General features: G+C 32.8%; 1 protein-coding gene across 1 annotated transcript in view; it reads right to left on the bottom strand.

The window, feature by feature from the left end:
• The window catches only part of LOC129224609 (ras-related protein Rap-1b-like), a 143620-nt gene that overhangs the window by 103284 nt on the left and 17415 nt on the right, over window positions 1-22921 (bottom strand). Inside the window, exon 2 of the mRNA XM_054859094.1 lies at window positions 16324-16675. Coding sequence (XP_054715069.1) covers window positions 16324-16471 — 148 coding nt within the window. The 5' untranslated portion in view covers window positions 16472-16675. The remainder of the gene's footprint in view (window positions 1-16323; window positions 16676-22921) is intronic.

Here is a 22921-nt window from a genome sequence, read left to right as displayed (position 1 = left end):
CAAAACTTTGCGACCAAAAGACTGGCGATATATCGCCAAGGGTCCGCCAAATGATAACACCACTTGAGTTTACATCGAAATTAACAATGATTTCCCACCAAAAAGAGGCAAAAGACTCCTTTAGAAATACCCGAATGCAACCAAAAGGGGAGGTGCACAACTAGATCCCACTAGGAGTCTACGTACCAAATTTCAACTTTCTAGGACATACCGTTCTTGAGTTTTGCGACATACCTACGCACATCCGCACATATGTATATACAGACGTCACGAGAAAACTCGTTGTAATTACCTCGAGAATTGTCAAAATGGATATTTCGCGTGTCTATACGTTCTTAGGCACTTATCCACGTGTGATCGAGTCGAAAAAAAAAAAAACTCAACATTCATTCGGGGGTGAGAAAACGGGAAATTAAGGTCGGTTTTTGAGTGAAAATTTTTTCGCGAATACAATACTTATTTTTTTTTTTTTTTTTTGAAAAGGAGGTAAAAAACATCTTTAAATCCAATTCGTTTTACCCGAATCGAAAATATTACTCTGATATCAAAATGAGCTCTATCTCTCTTGAACAAAATAGTAATGAAGCTAAGGTTTACGATTCAATAGAAAGGTTCCATTAAATGGAAAGCTATATCCTTTAGCTGTTTGTTCGTGAGAAAAATCGTTTCATGTTTCGAAATAAATTACAATATCCTCGTTTTTCAAATTCTAAATAGCTGTCTAGGAGCAACTATGAGCATGTTTTGCGAGGAAAAGATACTTTTCATAACGATCAGCATAAAGGGAAGGGGTGAAAAGAAATTTAAAGACTGAGTAAGAAAACTAGATTGCGGGAATTTAGAGCATTACATTTCTTTTCCAATGGACTTCTTTGGTTCGTGCGTAGAAAAAATTTTATTTATTATGTCATTAAGAATGTGGAAAAGCGAACAGTAGTGTAAATTTGGATCGTGTATCATGTTAAGAAATCTTTCTCATTTCATTTTGTAAGCAATAGCTGTGTGTCCCCCTCTCCCTCTATTTTTGTATATCGAATTATGTTACAATAATGGAGTCGTTTCCAAAATTTTAAAAGTATTTTTTTCTGAAAGAGCATACTTAAAAACAAAGGATCTGACCATTTTTTAAATAATTTGTTTAAGTTTAATATTTTTAAAAATTTACTTAGATCGGTGAGCTTTCATTGTTTACATTTCTTGGCGATGATATCACAAATGATTAAATGCCATTCTGTGTTGTCATTCACAGAGCTAAATATTTAATTCGCATCTTTACTCACGTGTATTGGCAACAGTATGGTTGATAGCAAGTATAGAGCGCAATTTTAATTCGCTTCTTGATTATCATAACGTGGAAATGGGGTACAAAGATGCGCCAAAGAGCATCATTTGTGACGTCATCAAGACCACGCCTTGTTTAAAAATTGGACATTTAAAAAAAATAATTAAAAAATAACTGTTGGGAAAATGAAAGAATTTTCTGGGTCCATGTTATTTTATTATTATTTTTTTTTTAAATTATTCTATCAATTTCAGTGTCTAAAAGTACTACTTTTGACTAAAGGAAACAACCCCATTCAACCATATTAAACTCTGAAAAGTTCAAGAAATCTTTGAAATAATAATTAGTGTTTGTTTCACCCATTGAGTTTCAAGTTCCCCATTGTGAACAGTGATTATTTTCTCCACCTCTTTGTGTAAAAAACAGTAAATCAGATCGATGAAAAAAAATACGAACAATAGTGTGTATTTAAAACGTGTATCATGTTAAAACCTATGGCTCATTTCATTTGGTAAGCGATAACTGTGCTTCCCCTCCCCTTCTATTTTTGTACTTCAAATTATGTCAATAATTCAACTATACTAAACTGAAAAATTCAGTAAATTCTCAAAATTAGTTAAATAGTTTTTGTTTCTCTCCTTGAGTTTCATGCTCTCCTCATTGTAAGCAGTAGTTATAATTTTCCAACTTTTGGTGTACCAAGTTATGTTACAACTAGTGGTACCCGCACGGCTTTGCCCGTAGTTGAAAATTAAAAGGTCATTTGGTTCGTCTGTATATTTACAAATAATGGATGACGAATTTCTCGCCAATTGGCTATGTTCATTCGCTCTCCCATTCCACGTCATGATAATTTCGTAATTTATCCGCCCATCTTATGATAATTTTGCTCCCGAAAGTGTTCTTAAAATTGAAATAGAAAAAGAACAAAATCGAATTTTCGAAAAATTGCTTCGAGGTGCACTCCCCCATTCTGCAAACTAACTTTGCCAAATTTCATGAAAATCGGCCGAACGGTATAGGCGCTATGCGCGTCACAGAGATCCAGACATCCCGACAGAGAGACTTTGAGCTTTACTATTAGTAAAGATAACTCACCGACTGTTAACTCTTAATAGATACGCATTTTTTTAAAAGTTGTTAAATAGGCTTTCGCTTTACTCATTGAGTTTCAAATCCTCCCATTTTAAGCAGTAGTTCATTTTTATACCTTTCTGTATAAAAAAGGAACAATAAATCAGATTAGTGGAAAAAGCGAACAGTAATGCATGTTTGAAACGTGCATCATGTTAAACATTCTTACTCATTTCATCTGGTAAGCAATAACAGTGTTTCCCCCTTCCCCTCCACTTTTGTATATCAAGTTATGTTACAATAATTCAACCGACAAACTTGGAAAAGTTCAGTAAATCTTTAAAATTAGTTAAATAATTTTTGCTTCACTCATTGAGGTTAAATTTCTCCCGTTATAATCAACAGTTTTTCCCCACCTTTTGTATATCGAATTATTTTACTATAATTAAATTTTTCTAAGCTCCCAAACGATATAGAATTTTGTAAAATTAGTTAAGGTAAATACCCCAGTAGTGGCCAGTGCTTCTGTAGTGGCAATATCCAAGGTTTATACTTGTAAAAATAGGATTCGAGGTCTCTCGATGGTGGCCAAAAGTGCAACAAACGTGCAGGAAGTATTACCTCCTGCGAGTTTGAATCCATTGGGAAACCTGGAGTCCTTTTTTTTCAAATAAAACTTTTAAGTGGCCACTACTGAAGCACTACTAAGCACTGGCCACTACTGGTGTTTTTACCTTAAATAGTTTTTCTTTTACTTATTAAAATTAAGGTCCACCCATTGTTTGTGCTTAGGGTCAATTTAGATATATATTAATATGAAGTTTTAATGTAATAATTAAAAATTATAAAATAATTTTAAATTTTCTGAAGTAGTACTCCAATTCAAAATGAAATGCTTGTTATTGATAAATAATGTGCACTTTATATACGCATGTGATCTTAATAGAACTATGACTTTTAACTACATTTTTCAATCCTTTATTTCATTAGATTAAAATACGTTAGTCGAATCCTTTTGAAGACATATTTTTTAATTAAATTATACTGCAATTTCTCAAGAAGAAATTATACTTGTAACGCGTTTCCCGATTTTTTAGTAAATTAGATTCAAGTAATTTATTATAATATTTTGTTCTTATTTTGATGTTTCTTTTTTAACTTCTAATGTGATCTTTTATTTTTAAAAAATATTTAAAAAACCATCGTATCTTAACTCTGCTTTTCCCCTTTTTTCTTTTTTTCAGTTGATTTGAATTAAATAATTCTTTGAGATTTTCTATCAGTAGGATATTTTAGTAAAACAAATCATGAAAAATTCGAAAAGAAATTTCAGTTGCAAAGGAAATTAAGAAATTAGAAAAGTTAGGCTGGCTCTTTTTATTTCTTACAGATTTCTTAAATTTGTAAGCCGTGATTCTTTAAGCATAAAGAACGGTTAAAGCATTTGTTTCCTTTAATGATTTCTTTCATTTTAAAACTCGACATTCTCAAAACTATGGAGGATACTTTATTCAGTTAACTTTCCAGCCATACACGACTTTTTGTTGACTTAAAAAGCAAGACGTTTTAACAACACTTAAATTGCAGAGAGTAAAACTGATTTAAAAAAAAATAATGAAGGATATCTTTTAAAAAATAAGTTTAATTTGTAGCCCTTAATTTCAGGGGATCAGAGCATAATGCCCGCATTTGAAAGTTAATGTGGGTAAAAAATGAAATATATTCTTCCCCAAAAGCTTTATCCGCAGTGGTAAAATCTTTACTTGAGAACTGGGTAAAGAGTCAATAATAAACATTATCACACAAGTATCATTCTTTTCAAAAATTCCTTATTTTAAGCATTTTGGACATTAGATATCATAAAACATTGTTGCATCTTTCTGTTTTGAAACATTATCTGTATTTTCATGATACACTCTGAAAGTTTTAATTACAAGAGCGTGTTGCCACTATTCAGCTTCAAAATTAATTTCCGCTAAATTGAACTCAGTAAAATGATAATTGACGACAAAAAACATCGCAATGGACTCCACAAAGCACTTAAACTTGATGAATTTGGCTGGAAATTATACTCTGATGCCTTGATTAAGCTCAGAAATTGTAAGAATTTTCGATGCTTTTTGGAAATAAGTTTAAGAAGTTCGGTCGGAAAAAGTGAAGAAGGATGTTCAGACTGTTAAGTAACTGTAATGTGTTTCAAACTTGAGTTTCAAGTATAAGATTTATTTATAAATTTTATAAAGTTATTCAATTAGTTATACAGTTATTCAATTGTAAATGATCATTAACCAAACAACATCGAGCCGTTGAGAATAAAAATGGTGCAAGTCCATTCTTTTATAATTTTTATTTGTTCCATAAAAATTAGTTTTAACCTCATTCTACTTGATACGAAAGTGGTATATAAGTCTACCATTTGCCGATAGACAGTAATTGTAAAACGGAACAGCAGTAGTGTTTTGTACAAAAATGACTACTAATAAACCATTCAACTACCCAAAATCTTGTTTTACTGACTTACACCACTTTTGTTCTCAACGTCTCGCATGAGAAGATTGTTAACTTCCCTCGTATGAAGTTAAGGTTAAGCTACTGATGTCACAGTCCCGTGCTCTTAAGATTGCTAAGATTAGTTATTGTATAATATTAGTGTTGCTAACACGAAATCCCTTTCATCACATATTACGTATTGCTTATCGGCAAAGCCCTGTAACCGCTGTCCCTTTCATCACATATTACGTATTGCTTATCGGCGAAGCCCTGTAACTGCTAAAATATCGAGGAGCTCGCAACTGAAACGGAGATAAATGATATTTAATAAGTCACAACGGTGATTAAACTATTATTACGGAGGCATGGATCGAAACTATTCCGCAGCACGATTACCATTGCAATTAGTTTTCATTTAAGAATTTCTCCTCTTAAAAATTGGAAAAGTGGAAACGAAATTTACTTAACTCCGTGGTGGTAACATAATCCATGAATTACACTTTTACTAACAATACATTAAAAAAAGTCCTGTATGCAGTGGCGTACCTAGCATGGGTGACACCCGGGGCGGTAATGTATGGTGACCCCCCCCCCACACACACAAACGCGGAAATAAAAGTTTTTTTTAATGTAAACATAAAAACACGAAATTAATAAAATTTTCAATTTTGTGTTACAATGAAATTTTAAGCGGGCTTTTATACAAAATACAAAATGAAAACTATATGTGCAGGCCGTCGAGAATTCAAAAAAGTAAGGGGTGCATGAAATATAGATGGTTCTTTAATTGTTTCAAACGTATCTTAAACACAGAGAAAAATAATGGGGTTCAGTTTTTTTGGCATAAGAGAAAGTCACTACTAGGTCTAAGTAATGACAATGTGAACCTAATTCTGGGTATGGTATTCACTTCATGATGAGAGGGAAGAGGGAGTCCGGGGGGAGGGGGTCCCCTCTAGTGACGCCACTGCTGTATGTAAAGTTACTTATATACTCTCACACATTTATTTTTGCTATCAAGTTATATAGCTAATTACGTTCGTTTTTTACGTTTGTTACCACAAATGATGTCACACATTGTTGGGGGGGGGGGGGGGGTTCGTGAAATAATGACATTTTTGGGACAAAAGGGAGGGAGAGAGAAACAAGAAGTGTGACATCACGCATTGTTATTAGAATATGTTAATGAAAAATAACGTAACATGTGACAAAGGGGGGTAAAGTGAAAAGGTGACTCTTTGTGACAAGAAAGGGGGGAGCGGGATCAAGATGTTGAAAAAGAGTGTGGCATTATTTATGGAAAGCACCTGATATCATCAGAATTCCAGCAATATTAAGCATTTAGAAAAAACTGGAGAGGAAATAAAAACTGGAGAGCAGTAATTACATTAGAAACTTTCGGGATGGATCCCAACTGACCTTCATAGCTTAGGTGGAATTTCTGCAATAATACAATTGCGCTACACATCACTCTGCTGGGCAATTCCTTACTTTTCTAATGTAACTTAAATAAAAAGATGTGGAGGATCTTTATTACAGTCTAAAGTTTTTTCATCTCCATTTTTTTGCTGCTGCCGTGTTCAAATTGTAATCGGACCTGGCATGTTATGTAACCGCGCCACCTCTTTTCTTGTTAGTGGTCAGCATTGTTTCCGGTGTTCCTTTTGAAGGATAGTTTTACAGATCCAGTGTTCGTGTGTTTACAGGTCAGTTATTTAGTTCCATTTGGTTCAATTTATTCTTTAAGGCTCTCGGTTAAGGTAGCATGTTTTTGGGACGCTTCCCTCGTGCTAAACAGTAAAGGCCTTGTAAATTAAGGGATTAGTCTTCCCCTTGACAACGTATCAATCCCTTACTCACGTTTTTTATTTTTCGCTTTATTTGGTGTGGTTTCTGTATTCTTGCTTTTTGCATTGCATATAACTTGTTTTTTCTTGAATATATATATATATATATATATATATATATATATATATATATATATATATATATATATGTATATATATACATATATATATATATATATATATATATATATATATATATATATATATATATATATATATATATATATATATATATATATATATATATATATATATATATATATATATATATATATATATATATATATATATATATATATATATATATTATTCGGGTGGTCCTTATTTTTGAAGTTGCAGATATTTTACGCGACGCCCCCTCAATTTGTTCCATTGTACAAATAAATAATCCTTGCAAAATTTAAAATCAATCCATGAATATTAACACGTGCCCCTAGGGCCCCCTTTTTTGAGTTTCGAAGAAAAAAATGCGGATTTTCTCATTTTTATGTAAAAATATACTAAAGTTTTATATTTAAAGTAATTTTGAACCTCAATAGGTGCTGCTACTTCCAGATCGACCATTCTCTCACTTTCATTCTAAAAATTTAACATGTTACAGAGAATAAAATGTACACCAATGACCTTGGGTCAAGCGTACCTCTCTTCTGCGCTTGTTCCAACCAAGCGGCAGGGGAACGTTTCTTCCCATCAAGATGGACACAAGGGATTCTAGAGTCCATTGATGAATGACCTAGGCCATTAATGAATGATCTTTGACAACAACAGATTGCCTCCTCCAGGCTTTGGGGGTGTTGATTTACAAAATTCCGTATGTATGTAATATGTGTGTGAAATAGAGTCGCAAGGTTTCAATGCTATAAATATAAGTTATTGCAATATATTTTAATTCGCAGTTTTTTAGTTATAAACATACCTAAATGCTTATGCAATTTTTCATTTTTAACATATAAATTTCGAAAAATCCTCGATTACTGCTTACATAAAAATATACTGTATTTTCCATAGCTAAAATATTAATAGATTATTATAATGATTTAGAATACTTTCTTAGTAAAGATCTTCCTCTTTACAGAATCAATTACGAGTCAATAAAATTGTTTGATAAGTTGCAAATACTAAAAGATTTTTTCCTATTTGATCCTGATTCACGGCAAAATGTTTAAGCTATTTAAAGGGGAAGAGAGATTGTTAAAATACTGAAAATTGTGAATGATACAACTGAAAGAGGAGCACAATATTAATCGAAGAATTTCACAACTAATTTACCGAATATTTTATTTCGGTACCGCAATTTATTTTACAGACCGTCCAAGACTATTGGAAAAAAATACACACTATCGAGATACATTGAGAAAAGCGTCCGATTAAGGAAAGTTTCTAAAGCATTATTTCATTCTTATTCAAAGTAAAATCTTTAGATGATATAATGTAATTAAAAAGGTTAATTTTAGTGCTATCTCACTGTAAAAATATTTTGCAAACCTAGGAGAAACGATGTACTGGGTCTGAAGTAAAAACTCGGAAGATTTGTGAGAAAATTATCAAAAGTGTTCAAGTTCAACGGCCTAGGGGCACGTGTTATTATTGACCGATCGAGTTTAAATTTTGCACACGTTACTTTTTATAATATTGTCACAAAACTAAGGGGCGTCACTTGTTGAATTCCGAAATTTTTTTTTCACATATAAATAAGGACCACCCTAATATATATATATATATATATATATATATATATATATATATATATATATATATATATGTGTGTGTGTGTGTGTGTGTGTGTGTGTGTGTGTGTGTGTGTGTTGTATATTACATGTTTGTTTTTTAGCGATTTTTTAAAGCAATGTTAAAAAAAAGACTTAAAACTTAAAAATCGGCAGTTTTGTTTTCTTTCCGGGTGCGAAACATTTCAATCTTTGCAAATTTATGTTAATTATTTTTTTGTTACAATTTAAATGTAATTCACACAAATTATTCACATTAATATTCACATCCATTCCCATCCTACATACACATATTTTGATCATGATGGAGCTAAAGCTCTTTTCCACACCTGCAAGGTGGAACGATATTAATTTTGCGATGAGGGAATAGTTCTTGCTTTAACGGCATTCTATTGGAAAATTTCTGTGATTGCATTTGGAATCCATTCCATCCATCATATTCGGATGCTTCATCCGATTGGTCAGAGACGAAATTCCACCTCCTTTGTTCGTGTTCTGAATTAGGATCACGAAATTCACTCGGTCATCATTTCTTTCTTATAATGGACAGATGTGTTCCATAGAATCCTTTCGCAATTTCTGGTAAGCGTCGGAATTCGGCAGTCCTCCATGTTGAATGTTAGTAGAGTAGTGTCTTTGTGGAAAAGATTTAAGACGTTTAATCAGAAAAATAGTGTATGAAGATTAAAGTCGCTGAAATAGAAAATTGGTTTACTGTATTTTATTCAATGAGTAGTTTTTGAAATATGGTTTAAGGCGTTGAAATAGAGATCGCTTTATTAAACAAATAATTTGTGACGCATGATTTAGAGCAGCGGATCCCAACCGGTGGTTCGCGAGAAGTTTTCAGGGGATTCGCGAAAAAAATGTTGTAATGGCGGAGTTTCAACATGCTTATTTCTGATGAAGTCTCATGTTCAAGCAGTTTCAAGCAAATTTTGCTCCTTTTTACTTTCTTCTATATCTAATATATAGAAGAAAGTATTGGATTCGTGCAAATTTTCGAATTTCGAATTTTGACGGATTCGTACGTTTTGAGGTGCGCTGAGTCCATTTCGACCATTTTTGGAAAATGTCTGTCTGTCTGTGTGTGTGTGTATGTGTGAGTGTATGTATGTGTGTCACGTCTGTGTGTGACCAGTTTTTTGTGGCCGCTCTACAACAAAAACTACCGCATGAAATCGAACGAAATTTTGTACACATATGTGCCCCTATGTGAACTTGTGCCCATTAGTTTTTGGCGCGAATTCCTCCAAGGGGGTGGAGCAATGGGACGTTTTTCGAGTTACGCGTGCTTGCTATTCCTCAGGAAGTAACTGGCGGAATCAAACAAAATTTGGTCCATATGTTGGTATTAACAGGAACAGGTGCTGATTCAATTTTGGTGTCAATAACTCAAACGGGGGTTGAGCTATAGAACGTTTTTTGTCGTCAATTGTGACTGCTGTATCTCAAGAAATAATGAACGGAATGAAAGAAAAATTTATCGGCAAGTAGCCCTTAGTGGGTATAAGAACTGATTTTATTTTTGTGTCAACAGCTAAAAAGGGGGTAGCGCAATCACCCGTTCTTTTTTTCCATTTTGAGTGCCCTATCTCAAGAAGTAATGCTACGTTCTGGTTGAAATTTGGAATATATGTGAATCCATATGTAAACAGGCTCTGGTTTAATTTTGACGCCGATCGCTCCAAGAGGTGTTGATTTTTTTTTTTTTTTTTTTTTGCGAATAAAAATATTTTTATTAATGCAACAATAAGAAAGATAAATCGTAATAGATTGTCGTCTGCGTATTTCTCGTGATTTTAATTGTATGGAAATGATAGGAAATATTATCTCAATGATTTAAAATTTTTAACTGTTGCCATCTTATGTTTGTTAACAAATAAAATATTTGTAATTAATTCAAGCAAGGCTTTTAAAATAACTTTCAATTTTCGCTCTTTGCTTTGCTTTTGCAATAATTCAGACATTGGGATGGTCGTCAAGTTTTTGCATGTGTAATTTTGTTTTTGTTAGGAATATTGCTTCCTCGTCAAGCTTGGGGAGGGATCAGAAAAAGGAAAAATATGGAAGAAAGTTTCGTGATGGCCACAATATACTAGTATTCATTTGTCTCTCGCACATTCAATACTCTTAGCATGAAAGTATTCATATACTTGCTGACACATTTTACATTTAAAGAGTTCAGTCTCTGTCATTGCAAAGCGCCGGTTTTAGCGCTTGAGAATGATAGTCCTGAAGCTATGTTGAAAAAGCTGTACTTATGAATACAATGTTCTCAGATTAAAGAATTTGAAAGCATTCGTTTTCTCAGAAGCTTTTGATCGGAAAGGATGATTAAACTTGATGAAAACATCACATGGAGCATATGCGAGCGACTTAAATATTTTGATGTTTAGTTTCTTCACCATTTCTTTAATTGACTTCTGATTTAGTGATAGAGATAAATAAAACCTTGTGTCAGAAAATTTCAGCCAAACTTTGAGCCTCTTTGTTCCACAAAAATTCCATTTTAATTTTTTTTACAAAGTTGATAGAAGCCCAACGCAGAGTAATCAATTTATTTTTTGGTGAATTTGTTTTGCATTCATTTTAGTTCGTAGCAATATTTGTGATTCTATATTTTACAATAATATTTTCGTTCTTGTTGTTCACTATGAAGCAGCATCAAACTAAAAAAACCTCCCACATTTTATTATATATGTGTGTGTACGCTTTTTTTTTTTGCTTGTTACTCATTACCCAGTGCCCAAGGGGTTCGCCAACTTCTTTCGGAGTTTGGAAGGGGTTCTCAAGGGGGAAAAGGTTGGGAACCGCTGATTTAGAGGGATCTAATGCAGTGGTGCCCAACTTTTTCATACCCGAATGCCACACCTTATGTTAAAAGGATTCCCGTGAGTTGGTCTGAAATAATTTTAAAAAGTTTAAGGGTCATTCTCCAGAAAATGTAACACTTGAAAGAAAATATTTTTCAATTTCAAAACCTTTTGTTTTGTTTTCTTTCTTTCTTCTTTTTTTTTTCATTCTTACATGAAAGTGTTACCTGCTAGAAGTAAGCATACAAAAGGGCGCAGATAAGTTTCAATTATTCTACTCATAAATAAATTTTAAAAAAATGCCTTGTTCACGGAAATTAAAAGAAAGTAAAAAACTTTTAATGTTCAAAAATCGAGGTCAATTTAATATCAAAGTAGTAATTTTCTTAGTTCTACAAACAATGAGCTATTTTAATGATTAGTGGGAATCTAATATTAAGTTCTCCTAATTAAAGTATGGCTTAATTTTTAGTTATCCTTTTTGTTCAAATGTGTGTTAAAAATAGTATTTAGTAAATTTTGAGAATATACTGGCAATTTATAATTTTGGTAGAATGTCTAATATTGATGTATTTCCCTTCCATCATTTAATTTAACCTCAGAAATAATGACATTGATAAGGTCGGTCCCGGAAGTGAGGAACTCTTCATTAATATAGGCCTAATGGATATATTTTTCAGGGATTTTTTTTTCTTCCTTGCTGCAATCTGCACATGTTTAGTATATGAAAACAGGTTCACTTCTTTTCTTACATTAATTTGCATCCCTGATATTCAAGTCACGGAGGTGAGAGTTCACAACAACCACACTTAGTTTTTCAAGCAAAATCTATCTTCTTGTTTTTCAACAAAAATCTCAGAACTTCTTTATGGTGGAAAATAAACAAGGGGCTGACTTGTACTGTGGAAAATAAAATGTGATACTGCCTCGTGTTAATGAGGAATAGCGTTTTCTATTTAGGTAAGGGAGGTGAGAATTTATTGTGTGACAAGGTTTCTTATCCTACTAAAACGAACTAAAACACAATACTAAACAATTAAATATACTTAACCAATTAGTATTTGAGACACTTGTGAAAATAATAATAAATAAATAAATATGTACTTTTAATTAAACAAGTTATTAAGCAAAGAAACAGTCACACCAGGTATGTGACATGCCACGGAGGCGAGAATTCACATGTTGTGAACCAAAAATATACTAAAATAAAAATTATCATTAAAAAATTGCTGGCAGTTTTAAATAAATATATTTTTGTTGATATTAAAAATCATTGTTAGATTAATTGTTCCTTAGTATTTTTTAAAGTAAAAGGCGTGTGACAGAAAAATTACACTTTTTGAAGAATGACCCTTAAAATATTTCTGAATAACATGGAAAATCATGGAAAAGAAAGAACACTAAAAATCAAAATTATTCATATTATTTCTTGATGCTTTTTCTTTTAATACGAAGTTAGCGACGTTAAATCTTTTGCATTAGTTAAAGCAGAAGGCGCATTGGCAGTTTGCGTCAAGAAGGAGCCTCTATGTTATAAAAACTGTTCTTGATTATTTTAGTGAGTTAATTTTTAGTGAGTTAGTTGGTTGGGCGATGTTTCAGTTTACTTGTTTGCTTTTTTGCTTAGTTAAATTGATTTGTATGATTAGATTTTACACTTGTTAAATGAATGAGTTGTTTTTACTTGAATGTATCATTGTGATACAGACCACATAAACTACACAAGAGCATCGATCAGCGGCTTTTTTCCAGAACATAATTCTGAATCTTTAACTTCAAATTGTTACGAATCGTAATTTTATATTTGTCAGTACATTGAACTGACCAACAGGCTGCTTGTGGTTCGTGGACCGTTGGTTGGGTTTAGAATGCTTTTTTTTAAAAGAAAAAAGTAGAATTCATGGCGTTAAAATGAAAATTCGGTTGGTGCGCTCTATTGAAAAAAGTAGTTGAGCAACTTTCGAAGTGTTAAACTAGATATTGACTTACAGTATTTTATTGAATAAGTAGTTTCTTTAAACATGTTTTAAGGCATTGAAACGCGTATTGTTATGGAACGTTTTTCTGAACAAGACACTTATAAATCAAGATTTAAAGTATTCGTAATTCTGATGGATATCGGTTTAGAGTGCTGAATTAAGAAGCTTGTATGAAGGAAGATTTAGGAATTTAAAATAAAAATTAGCTTTGGAAGACTATTTTATCAAAAATATATGTAGTTTATGAAGTAAGATTTTAGGTTTTAAAAAGCTAATTGTACATATAGATCAAAATTTCTGAATTAAAAAACACAACCATTCTTTGGTGAACAATGGGGTTGTTTCCTTCACTGAAAAGTACTACTTTTTGCCACTGAAATTGATAGAATAAGCAAAAAAAAACATAAGCGAGAAGATTTTATTTTCCCAAACGCTTAATTTATTATTATTATTTATTTAATGTCTGATCATCAAAATAAAGCGTTTTCTTTACGATGTCACAAATGATGTACTTTGGTGCATCTGTCTACTGCTTTCCACGTTATGATAATCAAGAAGCGAATTAAATATTGCCCTCTACGCTTGCTATCAACCATATCTTTGCCAGTACATGAGGGTAAAGAAGCGAATTAAATATTGTGCTCTGTGAATGGCATCAGTGAATGGCATTTCATCATTTGTAATGTTATCGGAAGAAGCGTAAACAATGAAAGCACACCGATTAATATATATATATATATATATATATATATATATATATATATATATATATATATATATATATATATATATATATATATATATATATATATATATATATATATATATATATATATATATATATATATATATATATATATGTATAAATTATTAAACTTAGTCAAATTATTTAAAAAGTGGTCAGATCCTATGTTTTTACGCATGCTCTTTCAGAAAAAAGTGCTTTTAAAATTTCGAAAACGACCCCATTGCCTCATATGCTATTTTTTTTTATATAAAACATTTTGCTTAATGTTACAAAAATATTAAATTACTACTGCCAATCCTTCACAAAAATTTACCCCGCATAAAAATGCACATATTATGCAAAAATTCCTGTAATGGATTGAAGATACTTTCAGACAATAATGCAATTAAACTATTCTGGAAAACAAAAAACCATTTACGATAACAAAGAATGGGAGAATCCATGGTTCTACCTTTCAAACTAGAATGTTTTCTTCAAATCCTAAAAACTTGTTGTCGTAACAAGAAACTTTTTCTAATGATTATAGTTTGGTTTTAACGATAATGGAAAAGAACTATGAAAATTCATGGAGTGTCGAGTACTAGGGTATAATGCTTTTAAAAGTTCTGCCAAAAACTTGTAATATTGTTTTCTGGTTTTTTTCAAATTTAGCAGTCAGTAAAACAGTTTGAAGTGTAGTTTTTTGTTCCATTTCAGCTCAAAGTATTTAGATTTAATAGAAAGATTCCTGGTTTAAAATTCGTAAGAATATTTAAGTGCTAATATCAGCTTGTTGCAAAAAGAACTTTTGTTCATTTAGTACGAATGAATTTTTCTATAGATAATTAATATGAAATGTTCAGCAAAACTGAAAATAATGCCTCGAAAGTAAATTATGCTTTGAGTTTAATGTAAAATAATTAGATATACTTAGTGCTAAAATTTGAATATAATGGGGAAAAAAAGTAAATGAAGTCAGCATTGTGAAGCAAAAGTTTTTCTTGACAATTTTTGAGAAATTCACATTGTTTTTATTAACTTTAATTGAGGCAGTGAGAAGCAAAGGGATGAAAGGGGACATTTTCAAGTTTTGAGTAAAACACGTTTAAAGATAACGTCCTAGTTAGGCTTTCATTAAAATTATTTTCGAAATCATGCTGTACAGCAGCATCTACCAGAGCTAGTACTATCTCTTAACCCAAGGCCGAGGAGATGTTCACCTATCATTTGTACTGGCTATCTTCAAATTATTTATTTTGTGACTTACATCCCTTTGCTTCTCACTGCCTCAATTATATACTTTCAATGTTGAAAAGACTTCATAATAATTGTAGCATATTTCTTTGTTTTTTTTTTTTCTTTCTTTTGTTGCTTATTGCACAGGTTTATTTTTGATGAGGACTGAAATCTGAGTGTCTTGCCGTCTTGCCTCCCTTACTCATGATATATTTTTATTACAGTATAGAATATATATGAACAACACATGAAAGAATTTACATCACAAAGAGGGGAAGTGGTGGTAAAAAAAATGCATCTCCCTCGCATTTTCACGACAATGGGATTAAGTGAGAAGTTTTGGTCGACCGATTAACGATGAATGTATGTGAAATTCTGCAAAACTTATGAAATAGACATTTCACAGCAGGAATCCGATAATTGTCTACGTAGATCGGGGCTGTTTCCGGGCCAAGGCAAACTATTGACCCCATGCTTATTTTTTCATTTCTGAACCTGCGTGTGAGTTTAGAGAAAAAAATTACTTAACCCCACGTCAATTTAAGTCTAATGGCATGATAAAGGTTTTAAATTGTTACTTACCTGTTTGCCCTATGGCACGAAGCCGAATCAGCCTGGAAAATGACGTCTGGAACTGAAGTAAAGTGCTTCCGGATAGTAGGAAGCAATTTCTCCTCCAAAATGCCAATATACACCTGAGCGTTTACAGTTCCTTGTACAAAGTGAAGCCCACCAACTCCTTGAGCAGAAATACATCCCCAAATCATCTGGGATACGGGATGCTTGACTGTGTGTTGAATGCAGTCGGGATGATATTCCTCTCCTCTGCGGCGCGGGTGATGCAATTTTTTTTACCACCACTTTATATCCGGAGAGAGGGTGGGAGTCGAATCCACCGCCTCAAGTGTGTCAAGCAATCGCTTAGACCACTTTGCCACTGAGTCCCCTGAAGCATATTTTTATTTTGATACGCAATAATGTTCATTTTCTCATAACAATTACATTTTGATTTAAATATTTCTTCGTTCAAAAATATATCTTTATTCTTAAAAATTTAATTGATTTTACAGCTATTAATGTCAATAAAATATCAATTTTTAAAAACTCAGCTACCATAAAAAGGGTATAAAATGAAAGAAACTTACCTGGCATTTTAACTGTGTGTCTGTAGTAATCCTCAACCGTGGGTTTATAGGTGGTTGAGAAGAATCCCTCGACGTATTGGACAACCAGCGATGTTTTCCCAACACCACCTGCCCCCAATACGACAAGTTTGTTTTCTTTTACTCCCATTAGAGTTGCCGTGATGGTGCGTTAGGTGGATGCTTTTAGAACTAAAAATATTTCGGAAGGAATAAACAATTGGAAACTTCAGGGAAAAGTTTTCTAAGTCTCTAGCTGAAACATCAGGCCTGAAGTAGAATAATGCACTTCCATGGCATGTATTTCGTTCGCAAAACCATGCAGAGCTTTGGAGGGTACTTCCAACTAAAATACCTGGAAATAAAATATGGGTAAGTACTTTTTTTTAATCACGAATACTACTCATAATTCATTTTATTCAAGTAATTTTTTATTAGTTTATTCATTTTATTGAACTAATGTAATTTGAAGCTGTAGCCAAGGACGGATACAAGAGAGGGGTGATGGGGCGATCGCTTTTCACTTGAGGGGTCCTACATCGGAAAATTTTCAGAATTGATGTTCTAACACGCAAGTATATGCCATCTTTGACGGCATGAAAAGAAGGGAATGTTGTTCAAATCTTCTTACCGGAAACGTTTTGGAATTCAAGTTTCAAAAGGGCTATTTCAGATGACGTTTGGTGATATTAGGAGGATGAGTTTGGAGACCTTCCCTTAGGTATTTTCCAAATGTAAGTGTTAATGACGCGATTGTAGACATTTCAGGTAGTGTTATGGGAAAAAATGGGTTCAGTGACTTTCCTAGGGTAATTTTTTAAAACTGAAGTTCCAAAGAAAAAGCACTATTTTTGACGATCTTAGCTCACGTTAGAGCAGGGGGTTTTGAAACATTTCCCCGGAATTACTACGAAATTGAAGTTCTAAACATCACTTTTAGAAAAACTCTTTCAACGGGAAAGGAATAGATTCGGGGACCTTCTTAAATAAATCTCTATGTTATAGTCGTATCAGATAAAATTGATGTGGTACCCCCCCCCCCCTCTTCCCCAACCATATGTAAATAGTATATGTAGTACAGGTAAGTTTTAAAAAAAAATCAACCGCCCCCTCCTTGAACAATTTCTGGATCTGCTCATGGCTGTAGCTGTTTAAACAACAGAAGCAAATTTAAAATTCTTAATACAGTGAAATTCTGTTACAACGAATACCAATACAACGAAACATCAGTTTCAACGAAATAAATTCTCAGTCCCAATTCAATTTCCGTTACATAAAGTACATTAAAACGAAACTCCCGTTACAAAGAACTAAATTTTTGGTCCGGTGCATTTCGTTTTAACGAGCATTATTTACACACAACTCTAAACACATTGATATGCCGCATAAAGAATCTAATTTAAACGCGCTTTGAATAAACTGGAAAAGATGCTTAATCTGACGCAGAGATAAAATAAATGAATTACGTAAAAGCTTTTTCTCTACCGGCACAGTGTTGATGCGGAGAAAACAACTAGCTTTCGTTACGATTCATAATTAAATGTTAAAGTGTGCTCTTGTTGTAGCAAAAAATTAAAAAAAAAAAAATACAAAAGAGAAAAATTTTCCAACCTAGTACAGTCAATTATTACTGCGACAGGTCTTTTACAAAAATACAGTACAAGAATATCAACAATAACTTTACAAAATGAGATATAATACACGCAAGTAAAATAAAAAAATAAATAGATGAAATTTAAGTATTTTGTGAACACAAAAAGCTGATTGCATACTCGAAATAACCATGCATTAAAAAGGAAAATGCATTTGCTTGGAATATAATAAAATTCCAAACATGCAAGATGCCAATGAACTTAAAACTCGATACGATAATTTTAGGTAATAGTAGTTTTTTTACTAACAAGGATAACTAATAAATATAACAGTTTGCCAGATTCAATCAACCTTTTTTAAAAAATACTGTTGAAACTGCGGAAAATAACGTTCTACACTATTTATCTCATGATTGATAGGTATTATGCACAGCAAACAAAAGTACTGTCTACCATAAACAGGCGACAAAATATACTAGACAACTTAGTACAGTGAAACCTGTGTAAGTTGACCACTTGCGGTGCACTACTTTAATGGTCAACTTAAACAGGTGGTCAACTTATAGAGGTTGATTTATATGATATAAGACTCATTTTGTACTTAAAACGGCGGTCAACTTACAAGGGTGGTCAACTTTACAGCTTTAACTGTATATCACGTCACAAATAAACCAAATGAAACACTAATGACATAAAATTGAAGCGATCGAGAAAGTGCAACATTTTCATCTTGTTTTAGTTAAGACATATTACTAAAGTTCAGCATGTAACGCATGTTCAAATATGATACAGCTTCAGATGTACGAGTTACTTCGTACTATAAAAGTTTGTCATAGAAACTCGCGCGTGTACTGTCGTGTGCAAATAAAGGGCAGTAACTGCAAATTTGTCATTTTTAATTTTTTTGCCTTTTTGTCATTTATTGTACGCTATCTTTATTGTAAAAGCTCGCTTATTTGGTTTCCTCTGAAACAAAGGCGCGAAAAAGACGCCTAATTCCAACATTTCCCTATTGTTAGTATTGAATCCAAAACGCGTTTCTTGAAATATCTCGAAACGTCATTTCTGCAGATACTGCCGTTTACCTGCACAAGGCAGTGTACTACTTACTATTAACAAGAAACAATCTACACATGAACACATAAACAGGGACGGATCAGACTACTATTTTAGGAAGTTCATGTTGATGAATATGGGGTTTTGGGTAAGGATAACTTCTGGAACTGCTTGGGGGTCAATAAAAGGTGCCAAATTGGCCAGGAATAAGGCATCTTATTGGGTTTAAGCGTTACTAATTTCATAAGCAATGCTAGGATGTCGTATTTTAAACACATAATCCTAAAAAATAATTAATGAATTGAGAGGCTTATTGCAATCGTTTAAATTTTATTCATAAAGTATTTAAATACAATATGGAGGGATAATATTGTTGACGATTAAGGGGGGAGGGGGCATGACTCCTAAAACCCTCTCTTTGTATCCGCCTTTGCACATGTACACATGCAAACATGCACACTCACTAGTAAAAAACACACAAATAAACAATAAAACATAAGTTTCTTCACACACACAGACACAAACGTACATATACATGAACGTTCAACGACATTATTTCATTATAAGATGTACAAGACATAACTAGTTGTAAAATATCAAATTTGTTGTAAAATATCGATTATAGTACTACCAACTCAAAATGGAGGAGTTAACATGTGTCATGAAACAATATGCCACAGAAACTAAGTAGCAATAAAAGTGAAAGTTATAGTTTGTCAAGAGGAACATATAATTTTAAAAAAAGTATAATCCGCTTCCATAAACTCGTTTCTCAAAATCTTCTTGTATCGAAATATTTAAAAATTCTGCTTTATAAAAGTTAAAACACTATAACTTCTGAACCTATCCTTTTTTTTCAATGCATCATGAAACAATATGCCCCAGAAACTAAGTAGCAGTAAAAGTGAAAGTTATAGTTTGTGAAGAAGAACATATAATTTAAAAAAAAAATTATTAAATAAAAACAAAAAAAAAACAACTGCGTAAAAACCAAAAAACTAAAAAGAAAAATGCATAAACCCAGTAGTTTAGAATGTAATAAGTACTACTGAATAACTACACCGTTGAAATAGCTTTATAATCGCACACAGATAAGACAAATCATAAATTCAAAAGCAGAATAGAAGGATCAACAGTCGGGGCCCATTCCTTTCTAAATCAAGTTACCCCGTAAAATTTGAATGGGCCCCGACTGTTGATCCTTCTATTCTGCTTTTGAATTTATGATTTGCCTTATCTGTGTACGGTTATAAAACTATTTCAACGGTGTAGTTATTCAGTAGTACTTATTACATTCTAAACTACTGGGCTTATACATTTTTCTTTTTAGTTTTTTTGGTTTCTACGCAGTCGAGTTTTTTGTTTTAATTTAATAATTTTTTGTTTTCCACTTTTTAGTTAATTTTCATTGACTTAGTTATTATGATTATAAGACGGTAGATTTCACAATCTTGTCATTTCATTGAGAGAGTTTGTATCGTGAGGTTTATTAAGTAACTTGCGGTGGTCTAAACTACTGATAATTAGTCCCTCTAGGGACCTAACTAGGCTTGAAGCTACATGTGCTTGACCTTCGGCAAAAATGCACGAACTTAAGTCAATCACAGCACAGCTGTATAAACAGTCTGTACAACTCATGATGACGCGAAATCGGAAGCGTCCCCCCCCCCCCCCCACCCGTCAGTCAAATCTTTCTCGCAAAACTTAAAAAGACTCTCAAAAAAGTACACGTCGCGAAACTCAATCCTATGAATGAATCCAAAAACAAATGCAACATATGTTAGCGATGAAAATCGAATTAGTAGACTTTCTGTTTTTTGGTGCTTGTTGCATGGGTTTATTTTGATGAGGACTACAATCTGAGTGTCTTGCCTTCGTTACGTATGATATATTTTTTATTACAGTACAGAATACATATAAAGAACACATGAAAGAGTGAATAAAATATGACAACGTATATAAAGTACAAATTGAGAATGGAAAAAGGTTAAAAAATCCAGCAAACAGCTGTTTCGGAACTCTAAAATACAAGTGCCATCATCAGTGCATTAAAAATGAAGACAAGTTCACCCGACTAAAACACAGTCGAGGCGAACAATGGAATGAGAGACGAGTTGTAAAAGATATGAGAGCAGTACCGGAAACAATGACGTCTAGGTTACGTCAGAACTCCAGAGGACGTATGGGTTTTTATGCACATGAAAGAATTTACATCACATAGAGCGGAAAGTACATTCGGAGCGAGGGTGTCTTGACCCACCGCCTCAAGTGGGAGAAGCAATCGCGAAGACCACTCGGCCACTGAGACCCCAATTAATAGAATTAGTAAACAAAAAATTCAGACAGTGAAAACTACCTGCATTTGTCGCACGCAGGTAGCGTGCGACACAGTGTGCGACACCCAGCGTGCGCCGATCCCAAACTGACAATGGCAACTGTTTTTTCAAATGGTACTTTTGATTACTGTCATGTGTTTAGTGACGCTCCGAAAGTTAAGACAAATCGATTGACGTAAGTAAGAATTACCAAAATTGACCAAGGTGTTTAGCCAGTAGAACGCCACATAGAAACGGACATACATACATAGACTGATAAACACATTACCCTCGTTTGCGTCGCGCACGCACAATCGGGTAAAAAAGAACAATCCGCTTCAATAAAATCGTTTCTCAAAATCTTTTCGCATCGAAATATTTATTAATTCTGCTCTATAAAAATTAAGACACTATAACTTCTGAACCTATCTTTTTTTTTTCAATGTATCATGAAACAATGCGCCCCAGAAACTAAGTAACAATAAAAGTGAAAGACAGTCTGTCGCAAAAAAATAAAAAGAATAATCCACTTCGATAAACTCGTTTCTCAAAATCTTCTCGTATCGAAATATTTATTAATTCTGTTCTATAAAAATTAAGACACTACAACTTCTGACTATTTCAATCCATTAAGGAACTTTGCGCAAAGACTTCAATAAATCACTGCTTCCAACTTTAACCCGAAGAGAGTTGTTTTGCTTTGTAATGATGCAATGGGGGGGATGAATAATGATGTATCGGTTCGAAGAACAGATTTTAACGAGATTTCTTCAAAAAACTTCCATTTTCTTCGGTGTGTTTGAAGAAAAGAGAGAAAGAAACAGCTTTACTAATTTCTAAATTATTTACGTATCATTTATATTTATATTCAGTTTATATTAAAAATTAGTTAAACGTTTGAAATGACTTAGTTCTTCAGCACAACAAAGAAAGTTCAATAGTTTCTGAGTTTAAATGAAACAATTACTTTGAATGAAATAATTAGTTTATTTCAAGACAAGAAAATACTCCTCGACATTTTTCGAAGAGTGAAGTCTGGTTTGGAGGAATGAAATGTACGGAAACAGAAAAGACGAAAATATTTGTTGAAAACTAACGTTCTTAGGAAAAAATGTAAGATGACAGGAAAGGAAGAGATGCGTATGAAATATTCGGATTATTCACATTTAGAATATTTGACCGGGGCCTTATTTCTAACAAAAAAAAGTGCAGGAGCCCTATAGTCTTCAGAACATATTTTCATGCGGAAATAAGTGGGATTCAAGCAAAAACGTTTAAAAAAAACCCTTAAAAAGGAAAAGAAGAGAAGGGGCTGAGCTCCCATGTAAAGTCAGTTCTATGTTTGACATTTTGTATTTACTAAAACAACATTCAAATGCAATATTTGGGAAATCCTATTATTTTTTTTTACCTCTAACAAAGCAGCCCCATTAGAAATAAAGCAAAATAAATTCTCCATTTTTAACGATGTTAAATTTTTGTTAAAAAGCAAAATTGAACAAAACGGGTCTTCTGTGGCTCTGCGATGGAAGTTGGAAGTCGCGTGTTCGATTCCTACAGGTGCTCTGGGTGCTGTTTCCTCTCTTTGTCTTGTAATTCTTTATTGTGTTGTCTAATACGCTAATAAAAAGTCCAACT

Source organism: Uloborus diversus, chromosome 6 (assembly GCF_026930045.1).
Source record: "Uloborus diversus isolate 005 chromosome 6, Udiv.v.3.1, whole genome shotgun sequence".
NCBI lineage: Eukaryota > Metazoa > Arthropoda > Arachnida > Araneae > Uloboridae > Uloborus > Uloborus diversus.
Note: the sequence above shows the minus strand (reverse complement) of the source record. Positions and strands in the feature narration are given on the sequence as shown.